Raw genomic sequence first — 22436 nt, 5'->3', positions numbered from 1 at the left:
CCGCCCTCATGTGAGACAGACCAACATGTCAACAACCAAACTCTCTGCCACAAAACAATGGTCCATAAACCAACAGGTGACATCACGTTGGCTTCTCCTATTTCTCATACAACACGTCTGTGATGTAGAGAACCAAAATAGAAGATGAGAAATAACTCAGAGTCTCTGTTAACGTGCAGGACACAACAAACATGAGCGCACACCTGAAGGAAGGATGGTAAACACACAGAAGACACCCACTGTATTTCAACAGGATGATGCAGACAGGAGACCAACACAAACTGTTGATCTGTCAGAGGCTCTGCTGATCTCCTCTGTACACACACAAACACACACACACACACACTGACTAACAGACACACACATACAAAGCTCACCAAGAACTGTCACTTTCTCTTTTTAAAAAGAAACTAAAGTCTGCTCACATCAATATTTCAGCTTGTGGGACCACACTGAGATCAAGACAGAAAAGCAAGCAGTGAAGGGAGCGCGTGCACACACACACACACACACACACGTACTGCACGCGGTGTGTTGTCTCCTGACTGTGTGTGTGTCTGTGAGAGTGTATGAAGGTCAGGCACCATGGGGCAGCGCTGTGAGAGCTCACGCTGCAGAAGGAGTCGTGCTGATTGATGGGTGGAATTTTCTGCAGACAGCTCGTACAAATTACAGCAACAGTCCCGACGTTTCTCCAACAACAGGAGGCTCAGAGTCTTAATGTTTGAAGAACGATAAATATTTACTGATCGGAGACAGCTTATGTAAAAGATAGACGGGCTGCAGACCAATCAATAAAGAAAGACATTTCAGGGAACCTTGCAGCTTTTCTGGAGTTCTGCTTGAAATGTTATCACTGCAAAACAACTTTTTTGTGGTCATTTTTGCCTCTTATACTAAAAAAATAGTAAAAAAAAAGCTGCTATCTACAGCCGGAGTAAACCTGGGAAAACACCAACCAATCCCTGCCATCAGGAGCCAAAATATGAAACCAATCAAATCCAGTCCTGCCGTTCTGCCCGCCTCCTGCGTGTACATTTCCCCATCCCCTGCCTCTGCTTCCCCTGCCTCTATTTACTGCCCCTCTCACTAGACCTCCGGCCTGTCCCCTCTGACCCGATGAGGTGCTTGTCTCAGGACTATAGTCCGGATCAGAGTCTAAAAAGCTCTCACAACGGGGTCTCTGACAATGGGCATGGAGTTCACCAGAGCTTCACAGGTTGCCACTGGAATCCTCATCCACTCCTCCATGACGGCATCACGGAGCTGGTGGATGTTAGAGACCTTGCGCTCCTCCACCTTCCATTTGATGATACCCCACAGATGCTCAATAGGGTTTAGGTCTGGAGACATGCTTGACCACTCCATTACCTTCACCCTCAGCTTCTTTAGCAAGGCAGTGGCCGTCTTGGAGGTGTGTTTGGGGTTGTTATCATGTTGGAGTACTGCCCTGCGGCCCAGTTTTTGAAGGGAGGGGATCATGCTCTGCTTCAGTGTGTCACAGTACATGTTGGCATTCATGGTTCCCTCAATGAACTGTAGCTCCTCATGCAGCCTCAGACCATGACACTCCCACCACCATGCTTGACTGTAGGCAAGACACACTTGTCTTTGTACTCCTCACCTGGTTGCCCCCACACATGCTTGACACCATCTGAGCCACATAAGTTTATCTTGGTCTCATCAGACCACAAGACATGGTTCCAGTAATCCATGTCCTTAGTCTGCTTGTCTTTAGCAAACTGTTTGTGGGCTTTCTTGTGCATCATCTTTAGAAGATATGTGAGGGGTGTACTCACTTTTGTGAGATACTGTACATGTATTGTAGCGTCCATCCAGATGCTGTAGGGATGACGAGCCGATTCGTGAACATGTTGATCTTTAATAACCGGTCACTGTCGGCCGTGATCACGCCAACCAACAAAGCAACAATCAAAGTTTGAATGAATGAAGAACTTCTCCTCTTGTCTCTTCTCTCTCCCTCTCTCTACACCTCTCCTGATGCCTTCACTGACTGTCAACACTGTAGGAATTAAGAACATCTACACTGAACACGTGTAACAAACAGTAGAGCTGTTACAGTTTTATATGTGTTATAACTTTTCTCCTGATATCGTGTCACCACTGGATAATGCTAGCATGACAGTTGTGAGTACTAACAGCAGCCATGTTTGGATCCCAGTGTGTCAGTGCGCCAGTTCCCCCGGCAGTCTAGGCCTACAGCAGCATAACAAAAGCTGGTCCAAGCCTGATCCAGCTCTAACTATAAGCTTTATCAAAAAGGAAAGTCTTAAAATTGGAGAGGGTGTCTGCCTCCCGGACCCCGGTTTTCTTACCCCTGAGTGAGACATGAGTTGACGTTATGCAAAACACAAGCGATGTGCTGAGGGCCGGTTTTGAATCAGTCACCATCATGCTCATGCATGTGAGTGGGGGCGCCGTTTTGGAGAAGCTCCGAGGGGAGGAGGGGGGGGGGGGTGGTTAGACGGAGTCCTGAGGAAATGCTACATTCAAATTCATGCTAGTTTTCCGTGGCTACCAACCCAAGCTTTAACCAAAATCAGCAAAGACAAAATAGGTTACACTTTGTCCAAAGGGGGCGCCAAAATCAACACAACTAGAAACGTCCTCACAGGAGCTTCAAGAGAGACTAATTTCTATCATTATGACACTTGAAAGAGTTTTGACAGTCATGCATAGGCTGCCATGAATACATCAAAGTATGAAGAACTAAACATAGTAAGAAGACAGACATCTGCTAATTAGTGCCAACATATTAAACACACAACACAACACACTGGAGGACAGAAGTCTTAACATGAGCATGACAAACCAGACCAGGAATAGCCGAGAACAGCTCGCAGACATCCAGCAGCTCTCACCTGTCACTCAAATCAGACCCTCTCCTAATTCTGAATAACTTAAAACCTAAATATAAATGAAAGGAGTGAGCTTAATAAAATCCCATTGAAGCCATTAAATAGGATTATGCCAATAATACATGACATGTGTAATTATCAGACAGACAGAGTTGGATGCTGAGGGCGAGTTGATGCTTATTTGAAGCTAAAGATGAGATGAATAAAGCGCCTGACGGCTCCGACCGGATGTAAAGGAGCTTTGAGATGAAACTGCAGATTTTGTTTCGGGATATTTTCGCTCTGCTCTGCAAGTTTTCTGTAAGAGAAGGAATGATCTAGTCTTTCATTAAGCAACAAGATACTCCCTGTGAGTGTTTCAGCTCCTTTAGTAGCCGGCGTAACGAGCTCTACATCCTGAAAACGGCTCTGTCATCATAGTTAGAAGCGAGGAAAGATCTGACTTTGATCACCTCCTCAAAGTACCGAGTCTTTATAGCAAGTCAGCTTTGCAGAGCGTCCCTCTCCTCCTCCTCTTCCTCCTCCCCACCTGCAGCGCTCATACATATTTCAGCAGTGGAGAGCTTTGGGGGAGAGCCAGGTACACTATTAGAGGGATGACTCAGAGGAGGGACTGGATGGCTTCGCAGACCGGAGGTAATCCTGGCTCCTCCACCTGAAAATAGCCGGGATCGTCCTCTCCTGCTTTTCCCTCTGTTCTCGTTTATCAGTTCATTTCCTCACCCTCTCACCCCTCAGCACCTTTATGTTTCACTTTCAATGAGAGGGGGGACGAAATATCAATGTGGCGAAAGATTGTCCTTTCAAGAGTGTCTGAAGTCGTCTTTGTGCGTCTCACTGCTCTGGAATCATGTTCCTCATGTTAGGTAAAGCCTTGACGGTGTTTAAAAACAACCTGGTGTTCAGTGTCAGTGTTACATGCAAATAAAGGTTTCATGAAAAATCAAGAACAACTAATACAAACATGCATTTCTGCTTTAATCATATTGTATTGTATCATTTGTGTATCTTGGCAAATCACATTTTACTGTATCAAACTAAAGCGTATCACATCATACCATACCCTATCGTATAGCAGCATACTGTAGCGTGCACTTTGACTTGTCATACCGTGTCATGCCATGTCATGACATGACGTCACGTAACATAACGTAATGTGTCGTGCTGATTCATATCGTATCATGTCATGTCATGTCATGTTGCTTCGTGTCATGTCGTGTCGTGTTGTCTTGTTGTGTCACTTCACGTCACGTCGTATTGTATCGTATGATAAGTTATAGCGTCATACACCATAGACTGTATAAAATATGGACGTAGTATCCATGACGTCACCCATCTGTTCCTGAGCGCTGTTTTGAAGCAAATCGACGGCGGCAGCCATATTGGAAATGCGGAACTCAACCAGGCAGAGTGTGACGTAGTGTGAGCCTCCTAGCCAACAGCTATGCGTTCCCGACCGGGAGTCACGTCAGTCATGTCCTTATTTGGGCAAAAACTCGTAATCTTAATATATCTTCTGAACCGTCACGTTAGAAAAAAATTCACCCCCCGTACAGTGTGTGCAGGGTTCCCACGCGTCCTGGAAAACCTGGAAAACAGTTGACCAGTTTTCCACTGGTCCACTGGAAAACACCTGGAAAATGGGAGAAAAAGTCAAATGTCCTGGAAAATTATTCCAACATGACTGCGTGCGACCTGACAAGGTTAAAAAAACTCATCCCCATTCAACATTTGTGGCCATTTTTGTCATTCAGTTCTATATAGGTCAATTTATGCACTGATCCTCTGATTATTATTATTATTTATTTATTTCAGTGAGTCAGCTTCCAGAGTCCTTTGCTGGCTCTTTAGTTTTTTTCTTAGCTCATTTTATATTTTTTGAGAAAAGAGAACGCTGAGATGAGAGTTGGCCATCTTTGTTACTTGGTTGCACTAATAAAGTGAAGTGCTGTACATCTGTGGTTGCATTGTTCAATTAATTTGCCATCACTTTTAAGCATGTAAGAGATGATTTCATAGATAGCCATAGACTGCACGTCTTTCAATGTAGACTTCCACTGAGAGGAACATATTAGACTATTTAGGAACTAAATTAGGAACTCAATTTAGACTGTCATACCAGCTTGATCATCACTGAAAATGTCCTGGAAAATGACGTCTAGAAAAGAGTGGGAACCCAGTGTGTGCCATTAGAGAGATTAGCTTCGTAGGGCCAAGCCGTTTTTTGAACCAGGCTGTAAACATGTTTCTTAATGCTGCAAGGATCGTCTTTTTCCCATTCATGTCTATGTGGTTTCCGGTGTTTCTGCAGCCAGCCTCAAGCAGATTTTTGATGCATTGCAGTTTATAACACTTTTGCATGGGCTTCATCGTTTGAGACCGGAGGTTGCCGCTTGGTCATACCATGTTTTGTGGTATCATATCGTATTGTGTTTCTTCGTATCGCGTTGTGGCGATTCCTAATGTATCGTGTCATTTCATGTTGCTTCCTGTCATCTCGTACCGTATTGTATGGTATTGTATCTTGCATTAACGCAATGGATCTTATCTTATCTTATTGTATCTTACCTTATCCTATCGCGTCGTATCGTTTAGTGTTGTAGAGTAGTTTACCTTATTGTACCTAATATACCTCACAGTTGCATGTTGTGTTGTATAGACCATGTCATATTATACTGACATGTATCCAATCATGTGAGATTGTGATTTTGTATCGTGTCACATTGTATCATGTTGTACTGTACAGTATTCTATTGTTCCTGATTCACCACATCGTACTGTATTGTATTGTATTGTATCATATTGTGAGTTAGATTGTTATCCACCCTTACTCTTCACTGCTCTGATCATTTCAGCTGTAGTTAACAATCAGCGTTGTTTGTGTTCGGAGAGGCTGCTGTGGTAAAGACACAGAAGCTAAGCTCCGTACTGCTGTAGACAGGGTTGGAGCAAAATGTGCTTTCACCACAAAAAGGCCCAACAGAAAATATTTACCTCAGCCTCTAACAGCTGATCTACACCTCGAACAGAGCTCAAGTCCCTCCCACAGCTCCACTGATTGAAGCTGCAGATGTGGATCTGACTCCATTAAAGAATCAGGCTCAGGAAAACAGACAGAAGCTCTGATTGCTTAATTGCTGTACTTAACATACACATGATGTTGTCTGCTGTAACGTTGTGTTCGTGGTGATTATGGACGTATAAAGCTGTGTGTATGTTAGCGGTTAAAGGAGTGTAGGAGAGAAGAAGCGTGTATGTGCAGGATTATGGAGATTAGTTTGAGGACTGGGTGCGTACATGTGTGCATGTTTCACCACAGACTGAGAATTAAGATGAATACCAGAGGAGAGATGAAATGAAGCAGCAGAGCTGCTGAAGTAATGATCAGGTCGGTGTAGCCGGGCTGCAGAGCTGCAGTGGATTGGCTTTTAGTGGCTGTCACATCTAGTTAGAGGCTTTCTGGGTGAACGGCTGCTTTGCCTCGTTTGCTCTTAAGCAGGATCGATGACGGGAATCAGAGAGAGGAGAAAACGGCACATAGAGAGAGAGAGAGAGAAATGTAATGTGAGGTGGAGTGAGAAGATGACGGAGTGATAATTGTTTTTCTGCTGTAGAGGAAGATGAGATGTGATCGTAAAGGTGCTCAGAGAGGAGGGGCCGAGTGTGTTTCCTGCTCAGTCAAGTCCTCTGCGTGACACACTTTCTCTCTGGCACAGTTTCCCATCATGGCCGCCCGTGTCATCTGTAAACAAATCCATTGACCGCAATTACTGCTGCATTTCAACAACCTCTTTCCCATTTGGGTCCAAACTAAGAAACCAGTCAGAGACCTGATGACACCGACTTGTTGCGCAACAACAATAAGTCATAAACAACAAGCAACCGGCTCATACTGCCCACACACTCCTCTGCAGAGTGTGTGTGTGTGCATCTCTCTCTCTCTCTCTGCAGCTCGGCTTATGCAGAGCGGAGAGGCTCAGGGTAGCACTGATGCAGGTTTCCATGGTAACCCCCCATGAACCAAACTCCCCCATCTGTCATGGCTGCCAGCCAGCCAATGGTACGCTCAGTGTGTGTGTGTGTTTGTGTGTGTGTGTAATATGTCTCTTTCTCTGAGCGTCTTTCTCATCCCGTTACTTCTCCATCTCGTTGATAATGCCGGAGGGGATTCTGTGCTCCGCTCTGCGTGAAGGGCAAACTGGGTTGGGCTCACATTCGCAGAAATACACCAAAATAAAAAAACATGACTCTCTTAAAGAGCGACTCGAGCTCTGGTCTCTGACACCTTCCTGATCCAGTGATGTGGATTTCTACAGGCAGTGTGTGAGCAGACAGGTTGGGTTTGTGTTCAGAGGCAGTGAAGACGTCTCAGTGAGCGTTCAGAGACTTCAAGTAGCTCATAAAGAGAGAGAGAGAGTCTAAATGAAGATGTGAGATCATGAAGTCTAACTATAATGTTTTGAATGAAGAAATCAGACATTTCAAAGATGGCTGAAGAAATCCTCTGAAAATAAAATCACTGTACACCACATTCATAATCTCAGGTATGGACAAAATGGTCAAGTTGCGTCTTTTAAAGACCTATTTTTACAGTGATATCTTGAATCGTTGTACTAGCATACTAGATCTGTTTTCAGAGGTCTCTCAAATGGTGAAAGTTTCAAACTGTCTTGCTGCATGAGGACGGTTATCCTCACAGACAAACAAGTAGGAAATTACCATAAAATCCAGATGCACCGGCGTTTAAGACACAGTTTGTTTTTGAAGGTCCACAACGTGCAGTTTGTGTTCCCCTGTGAGGATCTTTCTGGTACCATCTGTTTTAGGGTTGCCAACTTTCTCACTACTAAATAAGGGACAAGTGCACTGTGCCATGGTGGTGTGAGCATGATGTGTGAATTCAGCGTATATTCATATTCGGATTCAACTGGAAATGCAGAAAGTGTGTATATTCCCTTTAATCCTTACTGTGTCATTATGTAACCTCATATGAATAAACCTCAAAGAAAACCACAATTTGGCTCTTTACATCAAAAAACAGGCAAAAGAAAAATTAAATGCAATATACGGGACAATTGAGGTCCAATGTACGGGATGTCCCGGCTAATATGGGACAGTTGGCAACCCTAATCTGTTTAGCCATCATGCTAGCTACAGTATGGTAGCTGAGTTCAGTAGCTGTAGCTACCATGATGGCTGAACAGATGGTCCTAGAATGAGCTTCATTATTGCACACAAACTGCACGTTGTTGACCTCCAAAAACAAACTAGGTCTTAAATGCTGGTGCAACTTCTCTTCCAGATGTGACAGTAATTTCCTCCTTGTTGTTTTGTTCAGTTCAGTAGCTGTAACGTTGGTAGTTGTGATGTACTGACTGACCCACCGCCTGCAACCAGACTCACACTGACCCCCCTCTACCAGGCAGTTGTGCTCCTGAATTGAGGAGTCTTTTCGCTCTAACCAGAACTCCACAAGGTTTTATTTCTCAATAACATACCACCATTGGCTTTAAATGCTCAATGATGGCCTGATAAGAGAGAAACGCTGTTACAACGTGGTGCTGCTAGACTGCTAACCTCACTATGCATCCAGCATGCTTTGCACAGTGACGTTGCTGCTTCCTACTCCTAACACAATAAAAAAAACACCATCACTTTTATTATTACATTATATTTTCTACACGTGTATAGGACGCAGCCCACTTTTTAGATGACAAAAAGGTATTAAAAGTACATCTGATACACTGAATTTTACAGTAATCATTATGTAAGAAATAAAGGTGCATTATTTGACTTTCTGAAGTGGCTCAAAATATGTTTTGCACCAAATTATCAAAGATTCACTGACTTCTGATAAAAAGTTCTAAACCCCCACTGTAAAAGTTAAAAAACATCCTCATTTTGTAGATTATTTTTATTTAGAAGTACTTGAGTTTGAACTTATTGACGAATAGAAAGGTACAATCCATAAAAATACAGTTAATGACAATACAACATCAACTGGACAACTGACAATAACAACAGGATATTCATTTGATAGTCGACATTAAAACCTGCAAAGGATACACATAGTTTAGTATCTGGCGTTCCTCAAATAGTTACATTTCTCTCAATGAAGAGGGAGACTTTTAATTTGAGTCTGAATTCATTTTCCCATATCTATCATCCTTTAGCATGGCATCGTTTAAGGTCAGAGTTTGAAACACTCCTGTGGTGCCTTGAAAATTTGTCATCAACTTTTCCTTTCACTTCAACTCCCATTTCTCTTCACTCCCATCCTCCCATCTCGTTTATCCTCTCCTCTCCATCCTTCCAAAATGAGGAGGAGGTACTTTTGGGAGCAAGTGAGCCTGGACTCACATGGCATGAAGGGCAAAGACACACAAAGAGAGCGGAGAGAGGGGGGCAGGGACAGAAAACGGAAGAATTGATTTTCCAGTGCTGTTGGAGAGGCCGTCCAGAGAAGGACTAAGTCTGCCCTCGGGGCTCTGACTGGCTCGGTCCAGCTCTGGATGGGAAAGGCCGGACAGTGACATTAAGACTTGACTGGTGATGTTTTTTATTCAGAGATGAGATGAGGCTCCGGTGGTTTGGCTGAAGATTAAATTCTGATTTAGTTTCAGACTCACTGCGCAGATAACTCTCAGGACGATACGTAGAATAAATGATCTACTACAGAACATTGACATACTGTATACTATATATATAAAGTTCAGTGTGTCAATCAATCTTTATTTATACTGCACCAAATCACAACAAACATTACCTGAAGACTCCAAACAGAGGACAAACTTCCTTTAACAGGCAGAGACCTCCAGCAGGACCAGATTCATGTCTTTGCTGAAACTGTGTTGGGGTTAGAAAGAGGGATAGAGGAAGATGAAGAGAGATGATTTGATAGTGGTAAGACAGATTAAATGCAAAGAGAGGGTTCTTCTTCCTGGCGGAAACCCCGAGCAGGACCAGACTTATGTTAGACACAGATCTGCTGAGACCGTGTTGGGGTTAGAAAGAGAGATAGAAGGAGATGAAGAGAGAGAGAGATGATAGTGGTAAGAGGGATGAAATGCAAAGAGTGGGTTCTTCTTCCAGGCAGAAACCCCGAGCAGGACCAGACTCATGTTTCTGCTGAAACTGTGTTGGGGTTAGAAAGAGAGATAGAGGAAGATGAAGAGAGAGCAATGATAGTGGTAAGACGGATGAAATGCAAAGAGAGGGTTCTTCTTCCTGGCGGAAACCTCGAGCAGGACCAGACTCATGTTAGACACACATATGCTGAGACCATGTTGGGGTTAGAAAGAGAGATAGAAGGAGATGAAGAGAGAGAGAGATGATAGTGGTAAGAGGGATGAAATGCAAAGAGTGGGTTCTTCTTCCAGGCAGAAACCTCCAGCAGGATCAGACTCATGTTTCTGCTGAAACAGTGTTGGGGTTAGAAAGAGGGATAGAGGAAGATGAAGAGAGAGCAATGATAGTGGTAAGACGGATGAAATGCAAAGAGAGGGTTCTTCTTCCTGGCAGAAACCCCGAGCAGGACCAGACTCATGTTAGACACAGATCTGCTGAGACCGTGTTGGGGTTAGAAAGAGAGATAGAAGGAGATGAAGAGAGAGAGAGATGATAGTGGTAAGAGGGATGAAATGCAAAGAGTGGGTTCTTCTTCCTGGCAGAAACCCCGAGCAGGACCAGACTCATGTTAGACATAGATCTGCTGAGACTGAAAAGCAATAAAGGTGTTGAGGTCAGCGCTGTGAAGACCAATCCTACAGCGATTGTGTAAGCTGCACTTTTAAGACAGCCCTGTATGCATCCAGCTCACAGTATCAGATCAGCTGTTCTGGTCAGCTGTTAGCAGAAGAAATGACAAATGAATAGATGCAATATTATGGAAATGACACGCACACACATATCATTGTTCTCCCTCACATTCTCTATCACTCCAGTCTCATTCACAAACAGCATCCCTCTCTTCTGTAATTCACTGCCAGAGTCACTGCACTACTGTAAAACGTATAATTGTGTGTGTGTGTGTGTGTGTGTGTGTGTGTGTGTGTGTGTGTGTGTGTGTGTGTGTGTGTGTGTGTGTGTGTGTGTGTGTGTGTGTGTGTGTGTGTGTGTAAGAAAAAGTGGAGTGGTATGCATGACTGAGAACGACGAGTTTATCCAACAGAACAACTGTGTGTGTGTGTGTGTGTGTGTGTGTGTGTGTGTGTGTGTGTGTGTGTGTGTGTGTGTGTGTGTGTGTGTGTGTGTGTGTGTGTGTGTTTGTGTGTGTGTGTGTGTATGTGTGTGTGTGTGTGTGTGAGGGTGATTTATTGGCCCAAACAGCGCTGAGTGTGTGTGAGGATGACTGTGCATATAAAACTGTATATGGTAGGATGTGTGTGTGGAGATGAATGTGGAGTATCTGTGAGATTATGATGCAGGGTGAGAGCAGGAATGATTTATGGCCCTAACAGCCTCCCATACTTTTAGTCCTACTCTTTGTCTCACACAAACACACAGACACACACACACATACACACACACATAAGGGTCACTAATGGATCTGCATATTTTCTTCCTGTACATTAAACTATGACTGAGTGTAATGAGAAGCCACTGAAGCAAACAGCTGATATATTAGAGTTGCAGAGATAAGACTACATGAGAAACTTGATTAAAGGTGACATATCACGCTTTTTTCATCAATATATATTGGTCTAAGAGGTCCCCAAAACATGTCTTTAAAGTTTATGCTCAAAAAAACACTTTGAAATCAGATTTTGGTCTGCCTGAAAAACCCTCTTCTTCATTCCTCCTCAGAACACTCTGTTTTCTCTCTGACCACGCCCCCTCCGGAAGTGGATGTGCCTCGGCTGTCCAGCACGTTGATCTAATGTTTACATGTTGGCTGAATATACACGGCTGCTCAGAGATCACGTTACTTCAACCCTCTGAATCTGATCCAGAATCTGATCCTGACGGAGAGGCGCCTGTAGCAGGACCTTTCTGAAGGATTGGTCATAGATTTAGTGTTTCTTGTTGTTTTATTTGTCAGTATGTCGACGTGTGTCTTGGTACACAGCTACGAACATGTAGCTATGTGGCTATGCTAACTAGCGCTAGCACTTATCCATGATAAATAAAAATCATCCACTAGATCTTCAAATCTGCAGACGTGGGGAGTAAAACCGACCTCTGTGTTTATTAAGACAGCCTACAACTAGCATGCCTCCCTCCTAAGCTCCTTGTTAGCACACATTTGTGCAGGTAATGAAAAACGGAGGAGGGATTCAGTATTATTTTATACAGTCTATGGGCTGAACAAGCTCCGAGCTCTGACTCCGTGACAGACCGGATATTGTTGTTATGTAACAAAAACACGGAAGTCTGAAACGGCTCGTTTCACACACATTTACAGAAAGGTGGAGAAATCAGAACAGGGGCAGAATGGATTTTTTTCATTCTCGGGGGGTTTGTAGACAGGGACACATATTTCAGGTAAAGAACCATTAAAAAGTCAATTTTGCATGATATGTCACCTTTAAATCCATGAATGTTTCCTGGAGCTGGCTCTGCAGTGTAGAGTCTCAGAGGTTTAAAAACACATCCCAACACAAATGTCCGGAGACCAGGGGCGTGTCCAGACTTTTTTGGACCAGGGTGGCCGCAGCCCAGAAAATGGCAACACATATTTAAATCTTCCAAGTTTAATTCTTGAAGGACTTGAGAAATGAATGAAGCTAATGGCCCATAGACTAGTATCTGTGACGTCATCCATCTGTTCCTGGAGCGCTGTTTTGAAGCCAATCGTTGGCGGGTGCCATATTTGAAATGCTGAACTGGACCTAATTTCTGTGAAGCTAGTGTGAGGTAAAGAGGCGGGCCTTTAGCCTTTTCGCTAGCTACAGGGTGCCCGCCTGTCAATCAAGTCAGGTATGCCCTTATTTGGGCAAAACTTGTAAGTTCAATATCTTCAAAAATAACCCTTGTACAGTGTGTGCTGATATAGAAATTAGTTATTCAGACCTAGAACAGTTTTTGAACCAGGCTGTAAACATGTTTATTTCTGCTGTAAAGATCGTCTTCTTTGAATGGGTGTGTATGTGGTTTCCGGTGTTTCTGCAGCCAGCCTCTAGTGGACGCTCGATGAACTGCAGTTTTTATCACTTCTGCATGGGCTTCATTTTTTAAGACTGGAGGTTGCCGCTTTGTTTAGACGCACATCCCAACAAAAATATCCTGAGACAAAGGGCGTGTCCAGACTTGTTTTTGTACGGTGGTAGCCCAGGCCCAAAAAATGGCAACATATATTTAAATCTTCCAACTTTAATTCTTTAAGGGTAACATTTACAACAACAATAGTAAGACGTTTGTCCAAAGTCACAACTGCAGCAACTTCCAGGCTTGAGAAATGAAGCTAATGAAGAAGTGCTGAAAACTGCAGTTCCTCAAGTGTCCACTTGAGGCTGACCCCAAAAGCGCAGGAAGCCACATACACACCCATTCTAAAAAGCCCATTTACAGGCTGGTACAATGAATAGCTCATTCTCTATCTGCACATACTGTATGAGGGTGAATTTTGTTATAACTCATTAGTTTTTAAGATATTATGGTTACAAGTTTTGCATAATTAGGGGCGCAGCTGACTTGACTGACAGGTTAAACACCCACCTCAGTTTGGGGGCCACCTTCAAAAGGCTTCAAAGCTCTGCTTGAGATACCCATGGGTGTCTGCACTGAGACTACATCCTTGTGATATACAGTTCAAGCTGTTAACACATCCCAAATGGTTAATCTTAAAGCAAGTCCCGCCTCTGACAAGCCAAACACCCAATCATAGCTGAGGATTTTGGGTGTGTTTGCTCATTAGGAATTCATGCAAGCGTTTCCTCAGTTTGTTACTTCCTGGTCTGATCTGATCCTTTATTTGTCGTATGAAAAGTGCTGTTTGATTAAACAGCTTATTTATTGATTGACGGTGCAAAAGTGTCCTGTGTATCATCTATATGGAGTACTTTCTGGGTGTGCAAGACAGTATCCATAACCTCCTTCTCTCTCTTCTTTCCTCTCTGCAGTGAGAAGAGGAAGCTGCAAGTGAACATCTCAAGCCCCATCCAGTGCAGCATGAACGGCAGGAAGTGCACGGTCATCGTGGAGCCCAAGATCAACCAATCACAGCCTGACTTCACAAAGAGCCGGTCTGGTTACATCCTGGCGGTTCCAGGAAACTAAAAAAAATGGGCCAAAAGCTGAAAAAAAAAAAATCTGACAGCTGATTTCAAACCCCGCCTGACGACGGTGATGATGATTCACGTCTGATTCACTCGTGTTTTTTGCAGAGCTGCTGATAACGAGACGACTCAGATCGCAGCCCTGTAGGAGGATTCACTTAATTGAATCCTCAGGAATACAAAGCCATGCCAAATTTGACCTGTTTTGTAGATTTCTATGCAATGTGTAACTTTCAACGGAAATGGTGCAAAATGCCTACATGCATTACGTTCAATGCTTCAAAGAATTATTATTTAAAATGCACTAATCCACCAAAGTTGCAGTCTCTTTTTGTTTAAGATCCAAATTTCAGTTAATTTTTTTGTGCAATATTTGGATGGAATATGTTTCAGTCAAGGTGAGAGGAGATTATTCTGTTCCCCTGAACCGCTGATGTTGCATAATTGGAAAAAAAAAAATCCAAAGGCTTTGCAGGAAGTTCTAATCCCTGACGCTCTCTGTGCAGGCGCCAGATCGAAAAAAAATGATCCCTGAGAATGAAGTAAGATGATATTTATGTGAAGCGGAATAGAAACTCTTTCTGTGGTTTATATTCTAAAGGAAGAATTATGATGAAGACTTACCTTCCTGTACGGTAGACAAAAGAAACGCAGCATCTCTTAGTTCTGAGTGTTTACAATCACGTGTGGGAACAGCGGGGAGGAGAGTCAGAGGGTTCAGTCAGTGTATGAGTGTTCGTTTGTTCGTCAGAGGATGTGTTGAGCATATCCTGAAGATCGCAGTTTAATCCTGAACTTTGTAATTTAAAATCCTGCTTTTTATAATCACTACTACGACGTCTGTACTTTATATAATAACCGCTAATACTGCTTGTATAGAAAAGACATTATTCTGCATATAAAAAACTGCTATAACAGAAGGTTAATATGAAGACAATAACCAAAGTATTTAAGTTCATACTCTTTAGTTCAGCAGCTGAGTGTTTCAGGCCAGTACTGTGTTATCCCACGTGAACTCCGGCCCCTGAACACAGCCTCATTTGCTGTCTTTGTGTTGCGTGAATGGGCTAATGACTTGTTGTGGCCCCTTAGTCGTTTGGAATAGACTTCCATTTGATAAATATCCCCTTCAACAGAGGAAAAGAGTGTGTGTGTGTGTGTGCGACTGTGTGTGTGTGTGTGAGCTCTCCTCTTCTTGGCTCTAACACTGAGAGTCTGGCCAGTGGCCACAGTGAAGCAGAGCAGACAGACGGCTGTGAAGTCTGTAATCAGACTGCTGTCCTACTTTACCTCCCCTGCTCAGCGATGGGAGTGACTCTCTGTATGAACAGAGGATCTTTGGAGGCTTGATTTTCATCTGATGCCGCTGCTTAGCTCCTCTCATTTATCTCACGCCAATTCACACGAAACCAGCCATCAGCACTCCAGTCCTCAGAGTTTGGTTGGTGCTGTTCTCACAAGCTGTCTGCTGTGTTGGGAATGTTCTGTTTTTACTGTCAGCGCTTAACAATATGCTCTTAATCCGACTGCTGGAGCAGGACAGAAGCTGGTGGGATGAGGATTGTTTCACGCTGTGTGTTTAACATTAATACCAAGACACAGACTGAGCACAAGAGACAAAAATATCTATAAATAAACAAACTATTGATGTTAGAAATAACTCAATTTGACTGATTAACATCAAGTTAGCATGGAGGAGCTAACCTCTGACCAAGCTGCAGCCTGTGGTGTTGGAAAATGAAGCCCCCAAAAACTGCAGTTCCTCAACTGTCCACTAGAGGCTGCCTTCAAAAGCCAATTAAACCCTGTTCTAGTTCAAATTGACATTAAAATGCCAGTTTTTACACCCTGGTCGATCAACAGTCCTGGTTTGATTCCAACCTGCAGCCCTTTCTCTACTCTCTCTTCCCAGTTTCCTGCTCTTTCCTCTCTTGTATCTCCAAATTAAGACATAAAAGCCCAAAACAGACCTTAAAAAAGTCAGAGTGATGCGCTGGATGCATATCCAGGATAAGGGGCATGACTGATTCGACTACAGGTGTTCATGAATCAGAGCTCCCTCTGTCTCTGGCCTGGTTGACGAGGTAGAGCCTCTCTTATCAGCGTTCACTCCCAGAGAAGGACGAATGTTTAGCCGTCATTTTCGCCACAGTAGCACGGCCCTCTGCTCGTCTGAAGGACTTGTTATCTTAATTAGTTTGCGAGCCAAGAAGACCCTGTTCGAGTCGAAATTAACATTAAAATGCCAGTTTTTACAGCCTGGTCTATCAGCAGTCCTGGTCTGAGTCCAACCTGCAGCCCTTTCTCTACTCTCTCTTCCCAGTTTCACGCTTTCTCCTCTCTCGTGTCTCTAAATAAAGACATAAAGACCTGAAATAGACCTTAAAAAAAGAGTCAGAGTAACGCTTAGAGTAATCCATGATTATAAAACATCATGAAAGTATCCAGGATAAGGGGCACGACTGATTTGACTACAGGATATCGTGAATCAGACCTCCCTCTGTGTCTGGCCTGGTTTGACGAGGCAGAGAGGTAGCGCCTCTCTTGTAGGCGTGAACTCCCAGAGAAGGACAAATGTTTAGCCGCCATTTTCGCCACAGTAGCACGGCCCTCTGCTCGCATCCGAAGGAGTTGTTTATCTTAATTAGCTGCGAGCCAAGAAGACCCTGTTCGAGTCCAAATTAGCATTAAAATGCCAGTTTTTACAGCCTGGTCTATCAGCAGTCCTGGTTTTAGTCCAACCTACAGCCCTTTCTCTACTCTCTCTTCCCAGTTTCCTGCTCTTTCCTCTCTTGTTTCTCTAAATAAAGACATAAAAGCCTGAAATAGACCTTAAAAAAGAGTCAGAGTAACGCTTAGAGTAATTCATGATTATAAAACATCATGAAAGTATCCAGGATAAGGGGTATGACTGATTTGACTACAGGTGGTCGTTAATGTCTGGCCTGGTTGATGAGGTAGAGCCTCTCTTATCAGCGTTCACTCCCAGAGAAGGACGAATGTTTAGCCGTCATTTTCGCCACAGTAGCACGGCCCTCTGCTCGTCTGAAGGACTTGTTATCTTAATTAGTTTGCGAGGCCAAGAAAACCCTGTTTGAGTTCTGGTTTATCAGCAGTCCTGGTTTGATTCCAACCTGCAGCCCTTTCTCTACTCTCTCTTCCCAGTTTCACACTCTTTCCTCTCTCGTTTCTCCAAATTAAGAATATAAAACCCCAAAATAGACCTGTCCCTTATTTAGCAGTGACAAAGTTGGCAACCCTAAAACAGATAATACCAGAAAGATCCTTACAGGAGCACAGAAACTGCATATTGTGGACCTCAAAAAAACAATCTGGGTCTTAAATGCTTTCAGAGATATGAACCAAGAGTGATCCATGATTATAAAAACATCATGAAAGTATCCAGGAGAAGAGGCATGACTGATTTGACTAACAGGTGGGCGGGTTGTAGCTGTTGTCCGGCCTCAACTCCACCTCTTTGCAAGTTAAGCTAGTTGGAGTCTGCATTTCCAATATGGCGACCGCCATCTTGGTGAGGTCACAGAGACAAGGTCCATGTTGCAAATACTCTTACACTGTTAGCTGTCTGTTTCTTTGTCCTCATGTTCCTGGAATTAAGACACATTTATTCAGTGAACCTACCAAAGTGGGAGAAAAAGTCCAAACAAATGACTCAGATCAGTCGCTAAAGGAAAACAATGTCCTCTCAGTTTATCAAACCTGTACCGTGGATATCGCTCTTTTAGATCTGGACAAAATTAAAATTGGCACACATATAAAGGTCTAAATTATCACCCTTTAGCTGCTCTCTCTGGCCCTCCATTTCCCCAAAGATTAGCACTTCAGAGATGATTGCACTTGGTCAAAGGTGCAAACTTTTGCACGCATTGAATCAACTTTAGCAATCAAAAATGTAGCCATATGAGCTTTAAAGAGACTTACAGTCACTTATAATGACAATTTAAACTCCCAACTCTTAAATGTGCATCTCTTACTGCTCATAAAGATCATTAGACATGATTAAAAGCTCCAGAACAGGTGATTTTGTTTCCTCTCTAAAGCCCAGAAGCACTTTCATTGAATTTCAGCTTTAAAACCAAATTACCCAGAAGTCCCTCCTGCCCACAAACGATCATCTGCGTCATTGTCCTTTCTGATTACACAAATTCTCCACATCAGAAAACATAAATCCCTTCACTTAGTGCCCACGGAGATTAGTTGCATTGTCTGTGTGTAAAGACAAAGTAAAGAGGAGCGACTGTGGGCTGAGGATTGACAGCTCAGGGTCGTGAATCAGAGCTCCCTCTGTGTCTGGCCTGGTTTGACGAGGCAGAGAGGTAGCGCCTCTCTTATCGGCGTTAAACTCCGAGAGAAGGACGAATGTTTAGCCGTCATTTTCGCCACAGCAGCACGGCCCTCTGCTCACGTCTGAAGGACTCGTTTATCTTAATTAGTTTGGGAGCGCTCCCGTCTTAGGAAAAAGAAGCACACCTCTGTCCTGCCCGGCAGCACTGTGGCAGCGGCGGCTGACCTTGTCCTGTTGCTCGATTTAAAAAGAAACACAGAAGAAGTGGTTTGAGGAAAGTGGTGCCTTCATAGCGTGGATTAAGGAAGTGACATGGGCTGCGTTAATAGGCGATTTCCAGAGCAGCTCAGGCGCAGAGGCTGCCTGTGATGAGTGTGTGTACATGTGTGTGTGTGTAGCTCTCCATATCCTTCAGCGCTGTAATCTCCCACAGGGCCTCCTCTCCTCCTCTCCTCTCCTCCTCTCCTCCTCTATTCACCGCTCATCATTAGGATGGACTCCGTGTCACTCCTCACTTCAGCGCTTCTCTCTCTCTGCTTTCTTAAGGCTAAAGGGGGTTTGTGAACAAAGCCTCGCTTGGCCTCCCCTCTTCTTCTCAACTCCACCCCTCCCTCCCTGCCTCTCTCCTCTCCTTCCCTTTTCTTCCACTCTTCTTCCTCTGTCAAATCACTTCACTCCTCGCCCACTTGGGCCGACTGTACCATCCTGCGGGGCAGTGAAGGTTTTTCCTTTTTTTTTTTTCTGCTTTCTCCCTCAGCCGTCCTGTAGCCGCAAGGCGTGGAAATAAAAAGGGAAGCAACACCAGCGAGGAGAAATATCAGACAATGAGAGTATTGAGCAGATAGGAAACACGGCAGACAATAGGAGAGTCATGCAGCAGCAGCATGGCACGAACAATGAGACGATCATGCAGCAACAAAAACCTGAGAAATGAGACTTAAATCCAAAACCTAAAGCTCACATTGTCCTCTATCTTTACTATCGTCAACAACTCCTATAAATACACCCAAAATCCAAAAGCAAGACTCCAAAACTCCCCAGATTCTGCAGGGTGAGCAGTGTGTGTGAATGCAATCAGACGAAATGTTCACCATGACTTCACCTCAACTTTTTCCTGCCCGCCCCCCAGGCAACGTTTTCACGTGAAATTGGGTTGAGCTGAAGTGAGAAATGTTCTGAAATCCTCTGCGAGTGAGTGTGTGTGTTTATATCGATCGACCGGTGCAAGCTCAGGAGAGCGGCATGAATCTGGATGAATAAAAAGCATCCAAGGTTGAAGAAGACGAGAGCAGGGAAGAAGTCTGCACGTAGCGTTGGTATATAAATGTGGAGGTCTAAAGCTTCATGCTTCAACTTTCACAGCGTGCTTTCGATGTCATGCCCTCCTAAGACGAGTCTAGTATCCCTCACCTACTACAACTTTCAACCAACAGGGAAGAGGTCACACTTTGGAAAATTTAAGGAGCAGAGTTCCAGGAAATATATCTTCAAGAAGTTCCTCCTAAAAATCCTCACATTTCTGGACATTTCCAAGCATGCATGCATGAAAGAGGATGAAAATCGTCCGCTTTGATACACGTCTGCAGGGTTTCGGAGTATTTCAAAACCTGCTATTAATTGCCCTAAAGCCAGATCTCCACACCTCACCATGCAGCCTTGTAGTTTTTCCTTCCTATCTTTCAAACCCTCAACCTTTTTTCCAAGTCTCTCTCCAGCAAAGCCAGTGAATCATTTTACCCACGGGCATCACTTCAAACCTGCTCGGCTTTCTTGGCAAAGGCTCACACAAAATCATTCTCCGTAGTCACAGAGTGTCAACACCAACGGAGGCTAATGTTTGTCTCGTCCAACTTTTCATTGACTTTCTTTAAGACGAGGCTGCGCTTAGATTTGTCATCACATTTGATGTGGATGCGTCATGAATCTGACTCTGGGTACTTTTAGACGTCTCTGTCGTATCTACGGCTCACAGCACCAAGTCAACAGCTTCAAAATCAGCTCCTAAAGTCAACTTATAGAGCGGTTAATTGAGGCAATGAGAGACAAACCACTTAAGTGTTAAGCTAGGTGATGTCCTTTTTTCATTGAAGTCTGGTGGCTTTGAAGAGAGCGATGTTATGGCGGGTTTAGACGTTGGGTTTTCATTTGAACAATGACAAAAGCCAACGGATTCAACCTTTAATGATGAGTTCTGTTTTGCAGAGATTACTACTCCTGTGTATCATCAGCTCTAGTGCAAGTTTAAAGTCAAATTACACTTCCAACTCCAACCAAGAATGTCAAACATGAATGTTAACCCTCAATGTTTGTGCCATTGTGTTCCCCCGTTTTCTGCTCTCATAGATTTCCTTGTTTGAGTTTCATACCAGCACGAGCCTCTCTTTAATAAGCCCGTCTTTGTTCGCCAAAGTCCATTTTCTTCTCCCTAATTATTCCCCGAAATTGTGTACGTACCCACCTTTCATTCAACAAGTGCCTTATTTTATATTAAGTTTATATTTTGCATATTTCTGATCACATTCCATAGTTGTACTGTAATATCCGGATCAAGACTAAAGGGAACTTCATTGTTGTAATACTATTTTTGTGCACATGTATTCTGTATAAATGCAGATGATGTACTCCGTGATGTTCAGTAAGGAAAATAAGTCATTAATCATTTTATTAATAAATTGATTTGCTTCATCAGCTGAGTCTTGTTGTCATTTTGAAGCTTCTACACTGTGTTCCAGATTATTATGCAAGTTGCATTTTTGTGAATATTTAAAAAAAAAGGTTAACAGTTGTTTTCAAATTGGTTTAGAAGTTAGATGGTGAATATATTTCCTCAAATGTGGGGTTAAAATGATGCTTTTCAGGGCGCTGGTGTCCTAGCGGTCTAATTGCCCCACATACAGAGGCTACAGTCCTCGTCGCAGGACTCGCCGGTTCGATTCCCGGCCGGTCGACCATTTCCTGCATGTCTTCCCCCGCTCTCTACTCCCCACATTTCCTGTCTCTCTTCAGCTGTCCTATCAAATAAAGGCCAAAAAAGAAATTATGCTTTTCAAAGTACGTTGGCTGTATTTTTAAATAAATGCAGAATCTGCAGAATGAGTGAGCCAAGTTGGTGATAAGAGCTTATAACTTGTGAAAATTAAAAACTAGGCACTGTTTTAAACATTCTATTGATTGAAAATGATAATATTTACTACAACTGTATTCAAACTTCAACAAAAACAACAGTTTTCTTTAGATTTGATTACAAAATCAAACTGTTAATGGCTTTGAAGCATCTCAAATCTAAAGTGTTTCTCAAATGTCAAATATAACCTCCTTTTCTTTCAGTGAGGGTCAGAGGTCACTGTAAACTGATGCAGTTTCTGATGACTTCTCTGCTGACTCTGTGAGCTGCACCTTGTATGGCTTTCCAAAGATGCTCTTTTGAGCTGTAAGCCATCACTGTAAATGATCTTCTTTATTATTGACCACAAGTTCTCAGTCGGGTTGAGATCGGGTGAGCAGGCCGGCCAGTTCATGAGGCGATCGTCTTTAAAGCCCTGGGATGCCGTCCTGTCCTGGGAATAAACGTGAGGCATGTGACGGTGCATCTCGTCTTCTTCACTTTAACTGAATGTCTTTTCCTCCATGGAAGGAAACTTTTACACCATCCTGAACCCAGAAAGGACCAACAAGTTCATTATCAACAATGACAGCCCAGAACATAAAACCACCACCGCCTTGTAGACGTCGTAGTCGAGTTGGAGCAGCATGGCCACTTGAAATCCAACCAGATGCTCACCCATCTGGTCTATCTAGGGTTGCCCGGCAGCTGGCACTCATCTGTGAATGTAACTTTGGAGAAGTCAGCCTTCATGTGTTGTTGAGCCCATTCCAGTCGTTTTTCATGATGTATTTTCTTCAGTGGAGGTCTTTTCTTTGCCATTCGTCTTAGTGTCCTACATGGAGTAGACCTGGGTACATCATCGAGCACCACAGCTTCAAACTGGCCTGACTGGTAGCTAAGGTTCTTTGATCAACCTCTCGTTTGATTCT

General features: G+C 43.5%; 1 protein-coding gene across 2 annotated transcripts in view; it reads left to right on the top strand.

The window, feature by feature from the left end:
• myo1d (myosin 1D) overlaps nucleotides 1-21089 on the top strand; it is a 222369-nt gene extending 201280 nt beyond the window's left edge. Inside the window, exons 22-23 of one of the 2 annotated variants that reach the window (XR_004634705.1) lie at nucleotides 13940-16179; nucleotides 17053-21089. Coding sequence is in view for 1 of the 2 variants with exons in the window: in XM_034707602.1 (XP_034563493.1) it covers nucleotides 13940-14096 (157 nt within the window). In the remaining variant the exon portion in view is untranslated. Of the gene's footprint in view, nucleotides 1-13939 lie in introns of both variants that reach the window. The other variant, XM_034707602.1, reaches the window with a different exon arrangement.
• The last annotated feature ends 1347 nt before the right edge of the window (nucleotides 21090-22436 follow it).

Source organism: Notolabrus celidotus, chromosome 18 (assembly GCF_009762535.1).
Source record: "Notolabrus celidotus isolate fNotCel1 chromosome 18, fNotCel1.pri, whole genome shotgun sequence".
Classification (NCBI taxonomy): Eukaryota; Metazoa; Chordata; class Actinopteri; order Labriformes; family Labridae; genus Notolabrus; species Notolabrus celidotus.
Note: the sequence above shows the minus strand (reverse complement) of the source record. Positions and strands in the feature narration are given on the sequence as shown.